This window comes from Haliotis cracherodii, unplaced genomic scaffold (genome assembly GCF_022045235.1).
Source record: "Haliotis cracherodii isolate W230 unplaced genomic scaffold, xgHalCrac1.p SCAF_6, whole genome shotgun sequence".
Classification (NCBI taxonomy): domain Eukaryota; kingdom Metazoa; phylum Mollusca; class Gastropoda; order Lepetellida; family Haliotidae; genus Haliotis; species Haliotis cracherodii.
The window spans coordinates 16,369,961-16,389,458 of NW_027266319.1; the positions used below are offsets into that span (position 1 = coordinate 16,369,961).

At 41.6% G+C, this 19,498-nt stretch overlaps 1 protein-coding gene across 1 annotated transcript; it reads left to right on the forward strand.

Annotated features, from left to right (window-relative positions):
- Positions 1-5,709: 5,709 nt before the first annotated feature.
- LOC139445014 (uncharacterized) lies at positions 5,710-11,419 on the forward strand. The gene is made up of 4 exons (XM_071226073.1): positions 5,710-5,887; positions 8,744-8,819; positions 9,580-9,609; positions 10,258-11,419. The coding sequence occupies exons 1-4, from the start codon at positions 5,855-5,857 to the stop codon at positions 10,881-10,883; spliced, it is 765 nt and encodes a 254-aa protein (XP_071082174.1). The 5' UTR covers positions 5,710-5,854; the 3' UTR covers positions 10,884-11,419.
- The last annotated feature ends 8,079 nt before the right edge of the window (positions 11,420-19,498 follow it).

Consider the following 19,498-nt stretch of genomic DNA (forward strand, 5'->3'; position numbering starts at 1 on the left):
TTCATATTACTAGAATCTGTGCACAAAGACCTGTGCTTGTCTTGAAATGTGACTTAATGCAATGAGTGTCTAGGCTGTGTGACATGGTAGTTTGTGTGGGACGTTGTTCATAATATCAATCATGGGTATGTTTGCTTCAGATTCGATTTTTAGAGGCCGCTCTCATGTGATTGGAATACGGCTTTAAACATCGAACAAACAAATAAAGCTGTGTCCAACATGTGAAATATTGTCATCCGTGGTTCGTCCTTTTCTCATTCAAATGAAATGATCTAGATTTAGATTTGTACCATATGTTTAGGTGAACAATTGACCTGCCTTTGTATGTGTTTGTGACGGGTGCCTCCGGTGGGGCAGGATACGCTCACCTTTTTACGCGAACGGCTGGTATCATCACTATTTGATAGTGGTTCATAAATACATGCTCATGATATAGTCGGAATCGTACAATCGTCTTTAACAGAGATTTCAGAGAACAGAGAATATGGAAATTGTTTTGTCGCTTTTATTACTATTTATATCTCTCAGTATTAAACATTGTCTTAGTTACGTTTACATCTCTGTAAGCGTGGAAACGAAGTATCGTATGTACATCAAACACTGCAATGCACAGTGCCAGACACAATGACATACATTTAATGATAATTCTCAGATTTTACCAGAATCAATAAACTCGCATCCTGTATGTAAGACTATAGGCTGAAGGGAAAACCAAGCGTCGAGAGAAGCTCTTGCGAGAACTGGAATTTCCGAGGAATTGACCTGAAGGTTACCTAACCTAAATCAATATGTTTTACAATGCGCACGAGATTGGTGCCACCGTGCTCCGGAGACAATCAATATAACCTGGTGCGCCATGACACACGGACTGACACGCCCTACTCAAGTATACGTCACATGATTCTCGCCGTCACGTGGCCGGCCCCAACTGACACCACGTGACCTACATTTCCTTAATTCATTCAGGTGCCTGTCCAATTGGAGGCCGTAGAAACTACGCATTATTGCAAGACAAGACCGCTGTGACATTCCTTGTCCTTGGATCTTTATTTAGAGCTGGTTCAAAGAGAGCATTATGGGTGTTAAATATTTTTTCAAGGTTGTTCCTTTCTACGTATCAGTACAAAAGAGGTCAACGTGGAAACGAGGTCAATGGAAAACCCTGTTAAGTTAGTATTATTCTATTTACATTTCCGGGAATGAACACACACTTTGACAGTCGTAAATTTGCTTTTCTTTATGTTAATCGTTATGCATTTCCTTTCCGTTCACGTGGGTGTGTGAGAGAGATTGGCTGGGTAAGTGAGTGGGTAGATGGACGGTTTGGGTGAGTGAGTGAGTGAGTTTTTTAACGCTGAAGCTGTATGACAGGAATATATCCAAGCGCGTGAAACCAAAAAGTAAGGAGCTCGAATACAAGTAATGTGTGTAGATAGCCCACTTGGATCAAATGGAGGAAATATTAGCGGATATATATGAAGACGATATGTGAAAACTCAAAGCGCACACACGGAATCAAAGACTATACCAGAGTTTTTATTGGTTTGTCGCAAAGCCCCGGATACGTACTACGCAACGTTCGCGAAGGATCACTACAAAGGTAATACGTCAAATTGTGTTCATCTGTTGAAATAGTCAAAGACAACATTGCGTGAAGACATGATTAATGAACAAAAGTGACCAAGCGGCATGTGACCGATAATCAGTAGGATCACCCGTCAAAATGACAGTATCTGACCAAAATTGAAACGTGAAAAGATCACGAAAATCAGTTTTGTAAAAAAAAAATATCAGTAGCGCGTTTTGTGATCCACGTGATACCATTCAGCCGGGCACCGTCGTCTCATGCTCCTAATAAATGTCTGGGTGGTTGCAAAGGGAAGTTCATTCTTCAGTTAGAGCATTGCCGAGTTCCTGTAGATTTGTTTCCGGAAGGACATGGCGTCGTGAAAGGGCGATCTGCAGCTAGTTCCACGTGTGTTTGGGAGGGTTTCAGTCTTACGGAGACGATTACGCACTGCCTGAGTAGAAACGTTAACGCCACTGGCGTTCTGCATGTAATTTCTGAGTCTGGTGGCAGTCACAAAGTGATGACTTCTTACTGCAATCATGAAAAACATGTTTTCACGCTGTGTTGACCCAATATCAAGCATGCCTATGCATCTGCCTAATTTGTCGGTCGTCAAACAACGTCTTTGACGCCGAGGGGCATTAGTGCATTTAGTTGTTGCAATCCTTAGTAACAAATGATGTTGTGCTCTCTGGAAAAGATTTAGAGCACCATGTGCAATAGTTCAATATTTATTTGTTGGATGATTTTTTTTATATCATCTAAACTTGATCCTAAGCAAACTTTGAGTAGTATATGCATCTACCGATATAAATCATGTACAGTAGGTGAAAAATGTGAGCATTTTCCATCTGACTTGACAATAGTGACGCTTAGCCTATCGACGTACATTTAAACTGCTAGCAATCTCCCAACATATTGTTATCGTCATCTCACAAATACATATTGTAGCCAAGTTCCACAGGATAGCACGCCTATGCACGCTGTGGCCAAGTTTTAACTTTCAATCGAAATGGTAACGCCCATGTACATTAAAGTCAAGTTTAACCTTTGAAACCCAAGAAACCCAACATTACGAATGTGGACATAATGATAATTCTTCAACCTCTGCGCAGATGACAACTTATATGACAACCAGAGTCATAACGTGACCCCAATAATCGTCCCCTGTGTGCATGTCCTTTTTGATAAATCCAATGAAATCAATTATATCATTGAATGTCTCTTTTTCTGTCACTAATGTGATTAACAAGATTTAGGTAAAACATGGCAAATATGCGGACCTTTTTTTCAAAATGTCACCCTTGCATCCCAAGTACCATGTTGTCCGACTCCCCATTGTTCTCGGTACCTCAGGTTTGGTACCTCCCAATCTGTTGACTGATATTTGGGGAGTACCCGGGTTTGCTGCCAGGAATACAGCCCTTCTGACAACCTGAAAAATGACTAAGGCAGCAGTTTTTTGGGGAGACTTCAAAAACACCATGAATATATAAGACAGGCGTGATGTTAAATATGAACATCACGAATAAGGTATGCCTAATGTTAAATATAAACATCACGAATAAGGTATGCCTAATGTTAAATATAAACATCACGAATAAGGTATGCCTAATGTTAAATATAAACATCACGAATAAGGTATGCCTAATGTTAAATATAAACATCACGAATAAGGTATGCCTAATCTTAAATATAAACATCACGAATAAGGTATGCCTAATGTTAAATATAAACATCACGAATAAGGTATGCCTAACGTTAAATATAAACATCACGAATAAGGTATGCCTAATGTTAAATATAAACATCACGAATAAGGTAATCCCCGTATGTCTTTAACTGCTTTTAAGAAGTTTTATCTATTTCAATTTTTTACATAGACTCATTCAAATATTATCTGCTTCAATACAATGAGTGCGGCGTTAAACAACAAACAAACAAACAAACAAACAAATATAGCTCATCAAAGTCGGGCTGCACTCTTCCTGGTTCTGGGGGCCTGTATATGTCTAACATCAACACACGATTGACATTTGAAGAATCTCGCCATATGGATAATATTGACGCTAAAAGGAAACCTGCACTTTGAGTTGTTGTATTGGAGAGATGATGCACTAGGAGCAGGAAGTTCACACGAAGTGTTGCCCAACATCAAGTACGCATTTAAGGCTTCTCCTACAAAAACGGAACAAACCCAGTGTGTCTGGAGGATCGCTCTCAAATACTAGTAAATCAAACGTTTTCTAGCTGTTACATTTATATTATTAATCTGTTGAAAATAGAAACAAACGCACAGGTTTCCGCCTCAGGTTTTTATTGTTATTGTTGTTGTTGCTGTTGTTGCTGTTGTTGTTGTTGCTGCTGCCGATGCTGTTATTGCTTTTCTGTAGTCTGAGTGTAAAAATCGGACACACTCCAGATCGTAGTTTTAGTTTTAGTAGTTGTAGTAGTAGTAGTAGTCGTAGTAGTAGTAGTAGTAGTAGTAGTAGTAGTAGTAGTAGAAGTAGTAGAAGTAGTAGTAGTAGTAGTAGTAGTAGAAGTAGTAGAAGTAGTAGTAGTAGTAGTAGTTGTTGTTGTTGTTGCCGTCATTATAGCTGGAATATTAAGCAACACCATACACCTACACACACACACACTCTCTCTCTCTCTCTCTCTCTCTCTCTCTCTCTCTCTCTCTCGCTCTCACTCTCTCTCTCGCTCGCTCTCTCTCTCTCTTACTCACTCACACACACACTCACTCACTCGAAAACAAGTTCTTATTTTGATATCATTTATTAACTGTTGTGTATTTAAATGCAACATTAAAAGGGTTATGATTCCTGGAATGTGCCAAATAGTGTGTGAACGCAAGAGTGTCAAAAAGCGAAAAGAATAAATCCACGACAGCTAACCATAAAAATATGGTAAAACATTGTTGATTAAAACAGTTTCATGTGCACGTTTAAGACAGGGCGGTACACGCCTGTGTAGGGCGTTCAGAGGCGGACGTGTCCTCAAGAGGCGTGTCCACTTATTAGTTGTTTCTTCCCCCAAACTGAAACCAGACCAGAATGCAGAACTTTGATCTATAATGATGTTACGTTGGACTCTCACTGAAATGCATTGTTTGACTTTCCTCTGAAAGGATACTGTTACAGCACATACGCCGTAGAATTAAACTCCGCTGTCACGTCCTAGTCATTGTGAAATACGTTCATTCCTCCAGGAATCTGTTTCCTGATGCTGGTATTCCACCAGCCCCCGTACAATGATGTCTTGGCGTTCCGGGCAGCGCCACGTACCGTGTGAATTGCCATCCCGGTACACCCTATTTAGGTATAGACAACGATCCGGCCAGGGAGCCGTGTTCACGAACACGCTGTAAGATAAGCTGCTGCAGGTGAGACGATGTAGCAGAATAATAGATAGAAAATGAAGAACATCTGCGTTCTCGTGTATCAGTTATTGGTAATTTGTAATTTTGTAAAATATGAAATTCATGGCGACTAAACTCTGAGGTTTCGTGTGCATTTCAACACAAAATTCACATATTAGATATGGATCAGATTTTCGGAAATTAACATTATGACAGTTTATCAAGAGGAAATATTTGAAATAATTCTCTGTTCGGTTTTTCCTACATGTACAACATGCACCTGGCAATAACTAGTATTTGCTAAAGGTTTGGTGAAATCGTTAATTACGCTGTTTCGGTGATAGTATTTGTGTTTATTCGTATATTTATGTTAAATACATTATATCCGATGTGCTAGACATATTTCAATTAATAAGATAAGGTGCAAATATTATTACTTTTAAATGACTTTTTTGTTAAGGTGCAAAATAATTACCCACATCATATGACTCTTACTATATACGTCATCGCCATGCATCATCCTCATCATAACCTCATCATAATGTAGTAAATCTAGCACACTGAACAATTATAAAATATCACTTCAAAATTGATGAAACTATTTTTACAGCATGACAACTTTATTCAACTTAAACCACGCTTTTCTTAACTCGCTCCCATATCAAAAAGTTGTGCTGTAATCAACTGATCATTTCAACTTTGACATTTCATTCATGGGCCGAAATATTTCACATACTGGCGCATGCGTGTTTCACGTAACCGGAATGCAGTCATTTCCGATAAGTGGGCAGAGGGGATTTATAAATGGCCAGTTCGCCGCAAAAGCTTGCTATATATTCTTCTTAAATTACCAGGAACCCGCTCCTCATATTCTGAGTCGTATCGTGGTGTGCTTTAAGGTCTTGCGTACTCGGCAGTGTGTTGGAATGACACTCTTAATCAATGTTGCGTTTGTGGCTGTAAGTATACTTTGATATCATATTTTACATCACTTGTTAAGTCAACATTTAGTCTCAGGGGGCGTGGATACTGGTATGTTTAATTACAACGTTATGGGTTCTGTAGAGCAGGTTACATTCAAGTGCGTGATAAGTGTTTAAGTGCGTCGTATCCTTTGTTAAAGAGTTTCTACTACACGATCTAATGTAACCGAAGCTTGTTTGTTCATGTGAACAGTGTGTGATTCGCATGTTTCTCCGAGTGATGTGTGTGTGTGTGTGTGTGTGTGGTGTCATACATGCGTACTCGTAGCTATACTGAGAAGAGTGACGTTTATTAACCTAATAATGCACTCTGAATTGTCTCTAATGTGTCTGTCAAATTGTTTCCACAGAGTGCGCACTACTAGAGTCATGTAACAAGCGTTAACGAGAAATGATGTTAGCTTTTAATATACTTTTGCTTTTAACCAGTACTCTGTGGTTTGTTTATCGTGTGTTTATAGGCATTGATATTGTTTTTCCTCAAACGTCGGGGATGATAAACACATACTATGCATACATGATGTGGTTTGGACACAAACAGACTTTGCGGGAGTGACATATCACCCTAGTTTGTTTGTTTGTTTGTTGTTTAACGCAGCACATAGCAATATTCCAACTATATGACGGCGGTCCAGTGATTGACGCCATGAGCATCGATCCTCGCAATTTGGATACGATGACATGCATTACCCAAGTCAGCGAGCCTGACCACCGATCCCGTTAGTCGCCTCCTACGACAAGCATGGGTTGCTGAAGACCTATTCTAACCCGGATCTTCACGGGGCGTATGACTGTAGGGACTACACATGTATGTGAACGATGGTGACAATGACTACGTTTTGTTTCTTGTGTCTTTCAAAAGTTTATTAAATACTGAAATGGGTAATTAAAAGTAGCGTGATACATGTATTTTAACTTAATGTATTCCCGTTGTTTTGAGGCGCAGATATTAAAACATTGAAATAATTTCAAACTCTATTACTACCATTTTAAGACGTTAGGACAAGGGAGTGCCTGTAATCTACGACTCTTCGATTAGCACGCAGAGTTGCGTCCCTTAGGCGTGCCAGGATCTGTGGTTCGTTGTTCCGATTCCAAGATTAGCTCCATTATGATGTTTGGGTTGTCAGCACATACCCGTGTTCGTAGGATTCTGTGGCTGAAGCCTATGCCACTCTGGGCCTTCTCCTCCAATAATAAGGGGCGGCGGGGTGGCCCCGTAGTTAAAGCGTTCGCTCGCCACACCGAAAGCCCGTGTTCGATTCCCGACATGAGTACAATGTGTGAAGCCCATTTCTGGTGTCCCCCGCCGTGATATTGCTGGAATATTGCTAAGAGCGGCGTAAAACTACACTCACTCCAAAAAGAACTTGATACGCCGTGAAACAATATTCACTCACTCACTCACTCTTTTAAGATGTGTACTTGTATCGGCCACTGAAATTAAGAAACATAAAGTAAACATGTTTACCACTCACTCCCTCACTCTCATTTTAAAGTAAACACGATACAGTAAAACATCGCTCATTCGAAATACAAGGGACCTCGGAAGTTCGACATAAAGGTAGTTCGAGAGAGTGGACGGTCAACCATAGTTCCGATGCGAAGTCTGAGAGAGACAGACAAAGGTTTACATCACTCGAGTTAATCAAGTTTTCTCTGCACCTGTATTTCATATTATAACGCGTGCACAGACACCTACCTTACCATCAGAAGGAATCTGATATTTTCTTTTTTCTGATGCCATTATTCATTCATAAGCACGTCTGACGCTTGATGTAGAATGTTTACAACCCGCGAGCAGGAAATGCTGGCACGGAGAAAGTGTTTCAGTTGTTTTCTGTTCCGCCCTTGACGGGGCGGGGGAGGTGGCAGCGCTCTGTACACAGGGTGCACCTGGGCGCCAGGTGCCATCAGCTTTGTGTTCCTTGACTGTGTGGGATGTTTTCCCTGCCAAGAGTTCTGACCTCGATATTTGGATTTAACTTATTGAAGTGTTTTAATCGTTAAGTCTACAATATTATGAAAAGGTCAGTTGTGACAAGCACATGCATGTATTTATTTCGTCAAGCACCTGCACTAATAATTATGTAGTGGCTGATTTCCGTATGGTTCTGAACATCTAGTCTCTGACATGAATTCTTTTTAGAAAAAAACAGTTGTTAAATTACCTTAATAAAATATGTTAAAAAGGAACCCAGAATCTCTCTTTATTTTCATGCTGCAGTAATCTAGACTTGCCCACTATTATAGACTTGCATGGGCTTCATTTGATATATTTGTTTCACAGTCTGTATTCCAAATGCTTATTTATTTGTGGAGATAACGGAACTGTATAACACGCTGGCTCACTCACACGCATCATTCACTCACTCACACATGCCTACGTCAATCACTTATACCCATTACTCACACACGCCTCTCTCTCACTCACTCACTCACTCACTCACACACCCCTCACTCACATACGCCTCTCTCACTCACTCAATCACTCTCTCACACACATCACTCTCACATGCCTCTCATTCACACACACGACTCACTCAATCACACACGACTCACTCAATCACACACGACTCACTCACTCACACACGCCTCGCACATACGCCTCTCTCAATCACTCTCTCACACACATCACTCACACACGACTCACTCAATCACACACGACTCACTCACACACGCCTCTCTCATTCACTCTCTCACACACATCACTCACACAGGCCTCCCTCTCACTCACACACATCACTCACACCCACCTCCCTCTCACTCACACATCACTCACACAAGCCTCTCTCACTCACACGAATTACTCACTCACTTTGTCAACTACAGGTCTGCTGTGTGCTGTGTGGCGACGCGGGTCCTTCGGCAGTCAGATTGCAGGGTCCAGGGAGAGAGAGGTCCAGAGGTAGGATTTCGTAACATCCCAGGGACTGCCTCATGTTAGTGGTAACATATTCCACTGGCCGTAATAGGCAAAACAGTGGTGAAAATAAAACATGTAAAAGAATCACTGAAAATAGGTAATGACACAGGTGTTCGCGAAAAGGTTGAGCATGTCCTGCTCTACAGGTAGCTCAACACGTGCTAATGGTATAGTCGGAATCGTACAATGGACTAGCTTCCAAACGATTATTAAAATAATTTTGCCGCTTGTATTTACATTTTAAGAGTAACAAGATAGTTCTGGTGTCAGAATTGCAATCTGCGTGATGCTCATATTTAAGGGGGTTGTTCACTCGTCACGCCGAAAACCCTGGTTCGATTCCCCACATGGATACAATTTGTGAACCCATTTCTGGTGTTCCCCGACGTACTATTGCTGGAATATTGCTAAAAGCGGCGTAAAACTGTACGCACTCACCCACTCTTATTAAACGTAAAACATACCATATACATGTTGTTCATGTATAACGCCCCACCTACATTATTCTTTCCTGCACTATGACTGTAGAAAATATACATTTTATGGGAAAAAACAAATGAATATTCTAGAAACGCGTACAAAAGCATGTCTAGTCAGCTCTGGCTAGCTCTATTCCACAGCATTGGGAATTCTTTTTTTAAGAGTCTAGAAGGATATTGGGTAATATAAGATTTCATAGACTAAATGTTAGTCTAACATTATTCGTGACATTCAAATTTCAAAGTAAGATCGTTTTTTTCAGGTTGTGTCCAAGGAGCTGAGGTCATGGGAGGTCAGTATGAACCTTTGAAACTAAATCATTTCCACACTTATTCCACTCCATTTTGGAGTCATGAAATGTGCTGGCAGATCTCGGTCGTTCATCAAACTATCCGTTTTAAAAAAGTAGTACACACCTACCACCTGTAGGTGGACTTTCGACAACCCCTTATCGAAATCACTGATATACTGTTGAAAGTGACTTCAGAGACGCCGCGTACTATACAATATAAGGTGAGGTGAGGTGAAATGGGGTTTAACGTCGCGTCCAAGATTATTGCACTTATAAAGCGACGTGCATGTACGTGTGTGTGTTTGGATGGCTGCTTGTACTAGTCCGGACTGATGCCGATTTATAGTGCTAGCTCACTTGGATACCATGCCGCAGTATAACATGAATACGCCACTCAGACACAGTATACTGAGACTCCGAGACGACCAGTCCTTGTTTTAGCTGAGCGCCAGACAGGGTAACAACAAGTACCATCTTTAAACGTCTTTTGGTATGACGCGGTCGGGGATCGAACCCCGGACCTTCCTCTCTCCGGGCGGACGCTCTACCACTAGACCACGGAGGCGGTCCTATACAATATAAATACGTAATGCAATATAAAGAGTCATGAGTACATACAATTAAACCGTTAGCGTTTTCTGATTTCAGGAGCATTCTCAGATCTCCCCCCTTGTCCACCCTGGGTAGATGACAAAGAAAGGTGCCGCATCGGGGATACCATTCTCAGTCGCAGTCAGTGCCTAGATATCATGACGGAACAAGAATACCTGGCTCTATCTCGAAGTCAACCAGAGACAATGTCCCTCCCTCCTTCCCCGCCGCGCCCCTTAAACATCATGGTTAGCCCCCCTGGCTGGTCCGGTGGAGGAAGTCCACCTGGGGGGTGGGCCCAGAGCCACCCTCCTAGCCCCCCGGGGTCTCATTTTGGACCCCCAGGGATCAGCTCTGACAATATGATGAAGGACACCGACGTTCTCCCACCAGGACACAAGAACAGCCGCTGGTACAGCCGGAGACACAGCTCCCCGTTGGGCTCTATGCCCGGGTCTGTCCCGTCCCCTCCGGGGGTCCATGTGCCGAGCCAGATGATAAGAGCTTTCCAAAGGAGGAACTGGAGGAGGAGAGCCCCAAAGACCTGGACTAGGAGAAGATCTGGGAACAGGAGAAGTCGCAAACAAAATCGGGAACAGAGGAGCAGTTCTTTGAGGAGGCGGAGCAGGAAGTATAGGAAGTACGGAGGGCTGTCAGCGCCACCAGGAGTACATCAACTCTAAAATCAAGACAAATACAACAAACTTGTACTTTTCATCCATTCATACCCTGACTGATTCCATGTCATGCATTATAAGGTTCATGGCCTTTTGAGAGGCAATATATGAAAGATCAGAATATTATCCTATGGTTTTGAAATTTGTATGGTGTATATTTAAGAAAGTACTGCAATTCTTACTGGGCCTTCACTAATGGCATCCTTGCCTGTGGACGGACAGGCAATCGACAAGAACCAAGAGCCTTGTGATGATTAATGGGAATGTATTGAAGAAACGCAGCGCCACTAGTGTCCTACGACGTAGAGTACAACTGTATGTGACATATGCGACTGTATATATTACCAGTGATTAGCGAGTTATGGCCTGAGGTAGTTTTGACCAAGCAAAACACCACCTGTACCGTATCACATCTCTACTTTATACGTTGTTCACAGTCTACATCATGTCCTGTTATATCTTTCTTGGAACACATAGTGTTGTAACACTTATATGAATTGAAGACTGGTGTTTTAATAAAATTACTTGTACATATTAAAAAATATTCTGTTATGGTTCGATGCTGCTCAGTGAACCAGGGATGAATAACTGATCGTCAGGGTCAGGGAACGTACGTCAGGGTCAGGGAATGTACGTCAGGGTCAGAGAACGTACGTCAGGGTCAGGGAACGTACGTCGGGGTCAGGGTGTGAGGAGAGGTAAGGTGAAATGGGGTTTAATATCGCGTCCAAGACTATTGCACATACATAGCGACGTAGCGACTAGTCCAGACTGATGCCGATTTATATTGCTAGTCCACTGATATACCATGCCGCAGTTTAACATGAATATCCCACTCAGACGCAGCATACGGACTCCGAGCCGACCAGCCCTTGTTTTAGCCCCTTAATGCCGAGCGCCAGACAGGGTAACAACAAGTACCATCTTTTAACGTCTTTTGGTATGACGCGGACAGGGATCGAACCCCAGACCTTCCGCTCTCCGGGCGGACGCTCTAGCACTAGACCACAGAGGCGGGGTGTGAGAACGACAACATTAAAGCACTATATGGGTGAGTAACGAAACGCCAGTTGCCTCTTTGAAGGGCATTTGTATTCGTGCGATACTACAGTAACACACTCTATAGGCATCGGGTGGGGAATAAGGTGGCATGAAAGAAATGACACAGAGGGGAGTCGCGAAAATCTATTACAACAAAAGGCGGAGGCGGGGTGGGGTGCGGTGTCAACAAAATATGATATAGTCTTAAGACCCCATCCTAAGTGATGCAGTTCTAAGGCAAACAAACAAGCACGGATGTTGTGCTGGCAGTCTGAGGATCATTATCAGTGCGACTCAATGATGGGAACCAATGGCTGCCAGATACTGATTCGGCCAAGGTGTGTGTGTGTGTGCGTGTGTGTGTGTGGGGGGGGGGGGGGGGGGGGTGTTGGCAACTCTGCACAGCAAGTTATGGCGGTTTGACCAGCCTGCTTGTACCGCTATGAATGAGTGGGGATAAACGTCCTGACAACAACGTATCACATGAGAATAACTAACGAGGAATTACGGTTTATCTTTCCCAGTGGAATTAATGTCATATCTGTTGACCTCCAGCAGAGGAACCAGTTCATACATAAGCCACCTTATGCGGCACGTCTGATTGTGTAAAATAGCCCGCTATTACCATATTGAGCATATTTGTATCATGTTCCTTTTAGAAAGGTGTTGTTGAATTTAATACATTAACTTTATCAGGCGCAAGTTTCCAATTTTAGAAGTTTACGTGGGCGAGTGCGTGAAGTTGGTCACAAGTTTTGACGAAACGTTGCAGCTGCTTAGCAGTTAATTTTTTAAGTTTTCGAACATTTAACAACGCCGGACATGCATACCACCACAGTATGTACGTCCAATGTTTATCATCAAGTTGCAGTTAGTTATTCGGAATCAGAATCCAAAAGTTTCTCTCGTTATCGTTCCATATCAGCCTGTGCGTGACAGACTGAAATAACGAACTAATGTAAAATGAAAACGGCGACCAATGAAAACCCGAATTATTTATAGAAAAGACTGTAACTTCCAAGAGCATTACGGAACATTCAGGTATCCCTTATGGTTAAGAAAATATTTATCTAACCATTCAAAGTTGTTTTTTTGGGTGTGTTTTTTTGTTGTTGTTGTTTTGTTTTGTTTGTTTGTTGTTGTTTTGTTTGTTGTTGTTTTTGTCCTGAAGTGTATTCTTCCTACAAATAATGCAAAATACACTGCCAGACAAATAACGCATACATGCAAGTACATCGCCATCGACTTACCATTTCTTGTTTGTTCCATTTTTAACATGGGTGTATACCTTGTTTTGCCCGACAGTTTAGTAAGTTTTGTGTTGAATAGGAATCTGAAAACTTAATCGTTTTAAATTATCTGAAATATGACGCAATCCTACAGATCATCTGAGCCATCATCCGAGATAATCAAGATACACTATTTTATTTGATAAACATAAGCAGGTTGCACATCACACAGCATAGATGTGACAGGAACCCAAACAGCATCCCACTGCCTATTCTAACGACAGCACCAGGCGTGTTCCCCCATGGCAAGTGTGCATATAATTTAACAAGTTGCTATTAACCTTCACACAATCTGCCGCTGATGTGCGCACTAGTTTCGGAGGAGTAAATAGTTGAGTAAACTGTTGAGTACACAGTTGAGTACACAGATGGGTAAATAGTTGAATACATAGTTGAGTACATAGATGGGTAAATAGTGGAGTACAGAGTTGAGTACATAGATGAGTAAATAGTTGAGTAAATAGTGGAGTACAGAGTTGAGTACATAGATGAGTAAATAGATGAGTAAATAGATGAATACATAGTTGAGTACATAGATGAGGAAATAGGTGGGTACATAGTTGAGTACAAAGATGAATAAATAGTTGAGTACATAGTTGAGTACATAGATGAGTAAATAGTAGAGTACAGAGTTGAATACATAGTTGAGTAAATAGTTGAGTACAAAGTTGAGTACATAGTGGAGTAGAGAGTTGAGTACATAGATGAGTAAATAGTTGAGTACATTGTGGAGTAACGAGTTGAGCACATAGTGGAGTACATAGTTGAGTACATAGATAATTAAATAGTTGAGTACATAGTTGAGTACATTGTGGAGTAACGAGTTGAGCACATAGTGGAGTACATAGTTGAGTACATAGATAATTAAATAGTTGAGTACATAGTTGAGTACATTGTGGAGTAACGAGTTGAGTACATAGTCAAGTACATAGATGAGTAAATAGCTGAGTACATAATGGAGTAACGAGTGGAGTAAATCGTTGAGTACATTATGGAGTAACGAGTTGAGTACATAGTTAAGTACATAGATGAGTAAATAGCTGAGTAAATTGTGGAGTACATATTAAAATGGAGCATCGAATATGCAAACATTATGCTACATCTAAACCCTAATTTTATGGTCGGCATGTTGACCAGTGGGTGTCGCCATGTTGACCTGCAGGTGTCGCCTTAAGCTTGTTGACCTGCAGGTGTCGCCATGTTGACCTGCAGGTGTCGCCATGTTGACCTGCAGGAGTCGCCATGTTGACCAGCGGGTGTCGCCATGTTGACCTGCAAGTGTCGCCATGTTGACCAGCGGGTGTCGCCATGTTGACCTGCAGGTGTCGCCATGTTGACCTGCAGGAGTCGCCATGTTGACCAGCGGGTGTCGCCATGTTGACCTGCAGGTGTCGGCATGTTGACCAGCGGGTGTCGCCATGTTAACCAGCGGGTGTCGCCATGTTGACCTGCAGGTGTCGGCATGTTGACCAGCGGGTGTCGCCATGTTGACCAGCGGGTGTCGCCATGTTGACCTGCAGGTGTCGGCATGTTGACCAGCAGGTGTCGCCATGTTGACCTGCAGGTGTCGCCATGTTGACCTGCAAGTGTCGCCTTGTTGACCTGCAGGTGTCGCCATGTTGACCTGCAGGTGTCGGCATGTTGACCTGCAAGTGTTGCCATGTTGACAAGAAGGTGTCGCCATGTTGACTAGAAGGTATCGCCATGTTAACTAGCAGATGTCGCATGTTAACCCGAAGGTGTCACCATGTTGACCTGAAAATGTCGCCATGTTGGCCTGCTGAAAAATAGCTATAACAAAATTGGGAAGAGGTCGACTTCTGACGGTGGCAAATCCATCCAGTGAATACTGAGGATGTTCACGGAGTTCAAAGTTGCCTGAGCAGATTATTACGATATTGGCCATTAATGTGCTGACCTTTCGGGAAGTAGTTCACGAGTAGAATTCCTTTGGAAACCAAGAAAACCAAATCCATTATTCCGTCACTCACTCACTCGCGATGCTAAATAGCTGTTCACGAACCCCACGCGCTGACGGAACCCGGCTTGCTTGTGTTGATAGACGGAGGCCAGTTGTATCTAACTTGGGCCGCCGTGAACATGTGAGTCATTTAAGCTTTGAGACTAGTCTGTCTTACAGACCCTGATACAAATATATCAACTACAGCCCATGCAAGTCTATAATGTTTGACAAGTCTAGATTACTGCAGTATCTGAAAATGGAGAGAATCACTGGGCCCCCTTTTTATTATATTTTTATTAAGATAACTGAACAACTGGGTTTTTTTGTACGATATGTTCATTTCAGAGACTATATGTTAGTCTACTTTGAGACTTGAGCGGATATTTATAACTGACCTCTCCATAAACAACCAGAAACTCCGTCGTTATCGTCGTTGATGATGATGAAGCTCTCAACTGTTTGGATACTGTTTGTACACTGACATTATCTTCGAAGCTGCAGTAAAATCGTCGGGAGGCCTTGGGACAGCCAGTTATCAATATCGTGTTTACAAAAACCTGCATAAATCAACATAAGCACAATATACGCTAGAGATTTAGATCGAGAGGAAACACAAAGTAAACAACAGGGTACATTATAAGAATATTATAACCTATCACCAACCGACTTCATCATGTAATTGGGTTCCTGGGTTCATTCGGAGGTGAGGCAAGGGTGGCACAGTCGTCTAAGGCGCCGCGATTCGCTGTGCAGAGTTGCGTTCCTTGGGCACGACAGAAACCTATGATTGTGGGTTCGAATATCGGTTCGCCCCGATAATGTTTCTAGGTGTGTCAGCACCATACCCGTGCTCGTGGGTTTCACCGAAGTGGTAAATATCCGGCGTGATCCAATAAGACTTCAGATGAGATCCACACTGCCGTAGACTCCATGTCCCTTATGGGCCACCGTACTCATCATTATTAAGATACGGGTAACTACATGTATTTGTATTTTATTTACATTTTATCATCAACCTTTGAGGGGCTATACATAATGTTGATATTTCATAAACAACTCGTGGTCGTTGTTTATCGTACAATAAAACACTGCGCGCCGAGTGGTAGATTCTGCCTGCAGTGTTTTATTGTACGACAAATAATTCCCACTCGTCGTTTATTTCTTAAATACGCTATAGGTACCGTTAGAGTCGACTACAGAGGACAGGATGGTTATAATGTGTGACCTGGTTCCCAGTATATCATCGTACACCAGTGACGTTGATCGCAGTTCATGCTTTGTCTGTGTCAATTATAAGACTTCAAATAAGACTTCAGATGAGATCCACACTGCCGTAACCGTCTGGCTTAAAGCACGGAGAGAAACTATCAGGTCAATTTCTGTCCGATAAAGCAAGCTAGACAGCGAGACAGCTGTAGCCATGTGCATTCTAAAAGCGGCATTACCAAATTCCTTTTGCATTAAGCTTGAAGAAAAGTGCCGGACCTGGAAGGTATACGTCTTCATCAACAACACAGATCATACCTAATCAGAGTAAAATAATACAAGCTGTATGGTACATATCAAAATACTGAATATTTGACGTGAACTTGGATTTGACCAAACAATTACAAACGTTCTCAAAACGTTTCTAGGCTGAAACAGTCGCCGAGACACTGCAAATGTACCGTCTAAAACACAACTTTGGAAACTCGTATCTTTCTCCCGGCAGTTTCGATGTGTTTTTGGTGTGAAAAGTTTGATAGTTTCACATTTATTTCAAAAGCCAGGAGAAGTCACATGTTCACAACAACGAAATAGCAGTTTCTTTTAAAAAAAATTGAAACCAATCTCTTTGTTAGATGTTTTGTATAAACTAATCTGTACTTGTACAGCTACCTTTTCGTAAATTATCCAGACGAGCGGGTATGATGTATCCTGTGTGTGACACCATCATTATCCAGATGGTCTTTCTGTAACCATGGTAACACATGCAATAATATATCGGGGTGCCCAGTACTGTATCAGAAGTGTCATACCATACCGGCAGCTCCTTGCAGCCTTATCTCGCGTGTACACTCGCTGTACTACGAGATAGGTGCTTTGTGGAGCTTGATGTTGACAGAGGCCACACATTCCAAAACAGATTAAGTTTATTTCAGTCGTACCTGAATCTGTTTAATGCCAGTGTTAGCTCGAGACTTTATTTCGTTTTTATCCTGGTTTTATCTCTAGCTGCTCATCTATTCAATTAATCTCACACTTTCTTACATATGCATTGATATGTTTAGAATTACGTTGCGGGGAGGAATGGCTGACTCACTTATATTTTCAGAGCTACCAGCTGGGCATGTTCTACGAGCAGGGCGGGCGGTGCTGCACGGGCCTAAGCCTTGCCCAAGGATGTGCTAAAGAAAAGTCCATGGATGTGTAGTAATGCTATCGTCCTAAAAGGCAAGTCTAGATTTGTGGACAGTAAGGACCCCAGCCTCTTATGGGGACAACTTGTTCTTATTATTTACATAATCTAGAACATATGATTAAAACTAATAATTGCCTGAGAGATTTGTGCACATTGTCCGACACTCAGAAGTGTAAACTGAGTGCATTAAGGCCAGCACATTTAAAAAAAATGAAGGCCCAGGGGAAAAACTTTAGATCCAAAGATTTTAGCTGAAGCAGGGAGACATACTCTGGCCATATATATTACAAAACACAACCAGTCAACCAGAAGCTTTTACTGCTATCACACCGAGTTCCTAGAGATGATAGATGAAGCCTAGATTTATCCAGGAAATTATCAGCTTGTAAAGCATCTTTGCCATATTTCATTTGAGAGGTCTAATCGTACTGTTTATAACTATGAACGTTATGTTTATCACATAATTTGAATAATGCATTTATGACTTCATTAAGTTCGTTTTAAATTTTAAAAATAAGCTAACACGTCATAACGTCCAACTTAGGCAACTTAGGAAGAGATAATTAGAGGCGATTTTCGGCAATTTTATTTTTTTAAATTTGTATGGTTAAAGTAACGCTGAAATGATGATAAAAAGAATTTTAAGTATCATCTATCATCACATATTTCCCGATTACAGTGGCGTTCCACTCAGGGACATGAGTAAATAACTCCGTTTTCGAAGCTTTGTATAACTAACACGTGCTAATATCGATAGCATTACAGTAATCTCACCAGGAGTATATTAGATAGAAATTGGTTTCTAATGACGCATTTGTCGTAATCTAACATAAGATTCGTGATTGGTCAGGCACATGACCTAAGGCAGCCTATCAAATTGCAACTGTAGATATCGTCCTCGTGTATGATATATTTAGAAAGAAAACCTTGGTAAGATCGTGTTATTGTAAACGTTTTAAGCAGTAAATCGCGATCTATGTTTAACACGTGGAACTTCGTGGACATACCGTGCTAAGCTACGACCTGTGACAAAGATTTCTCATGCATAAATTTTAAGATTTGGCATTTTGGTGTCCGAGCCTAAAAAATCGAGCCTATGCATTTGACTTACATTACACGATCGCACGAAAAGATGGAAATATTAACTTAGTAACTTAGATGTAAGTTTGAAAATCTTTATAAATATGTTTTTGTTTTTTTATTTATTACTTTATTTTATTTATTCATTACTTTATTTACGATTTGCTTGAAACGTCTTAATATTGCTCTTTGACGTGTTCGATGTGGACCCGTTTACCCAGGTTATATTTTTTCGGTAACATTGCGGGAAATAGTTCATAATATTTAAATATTTTCGGGCTTTTTTAAAAGTGACAGATTTAATAAATGAGCCATATGACAGGTAGGTTCATGAAAATATTATTCATGATATTATTTGGGCATGGCTCCGGTGTGGCCGGTACACTGGACTACGGCGTTAAAAGAACTAACGAGCGGCGTATTTTAAATCTAGACCCTGTTTCACCAAGCAATCTCAATGTTGTGCTTCATTTACCATGTATACAGCTTAAACTAAACTGTAGGCCGTAAGGGCCTGCTGAAATTTAAAACCATCAGCCCGGGAGCAAATCTGTCGGCCTCGGGACTCCGGGGCGACGTCTATTTCGAACACTGCTTGTGCAAGTCTACAGGGCCTGGAGTGCAAGGTTACAGGCGGAAGGTCGGTGAGCCCTTCTGGGCAGACCCTGTGATGTAAAGCACTATAGCAATGTGGCTTTTACAACATTTACATGTCGGCATTTTGCGGGATTGCACTTACACCAAACTCCATTTGTCACGTTTGTATATGTCATTTGTACAAGAAAGGGTCATACAGGTATGTACCAGTAAACCTGTACCGTCAAACTATGCGTGATGACAATATACG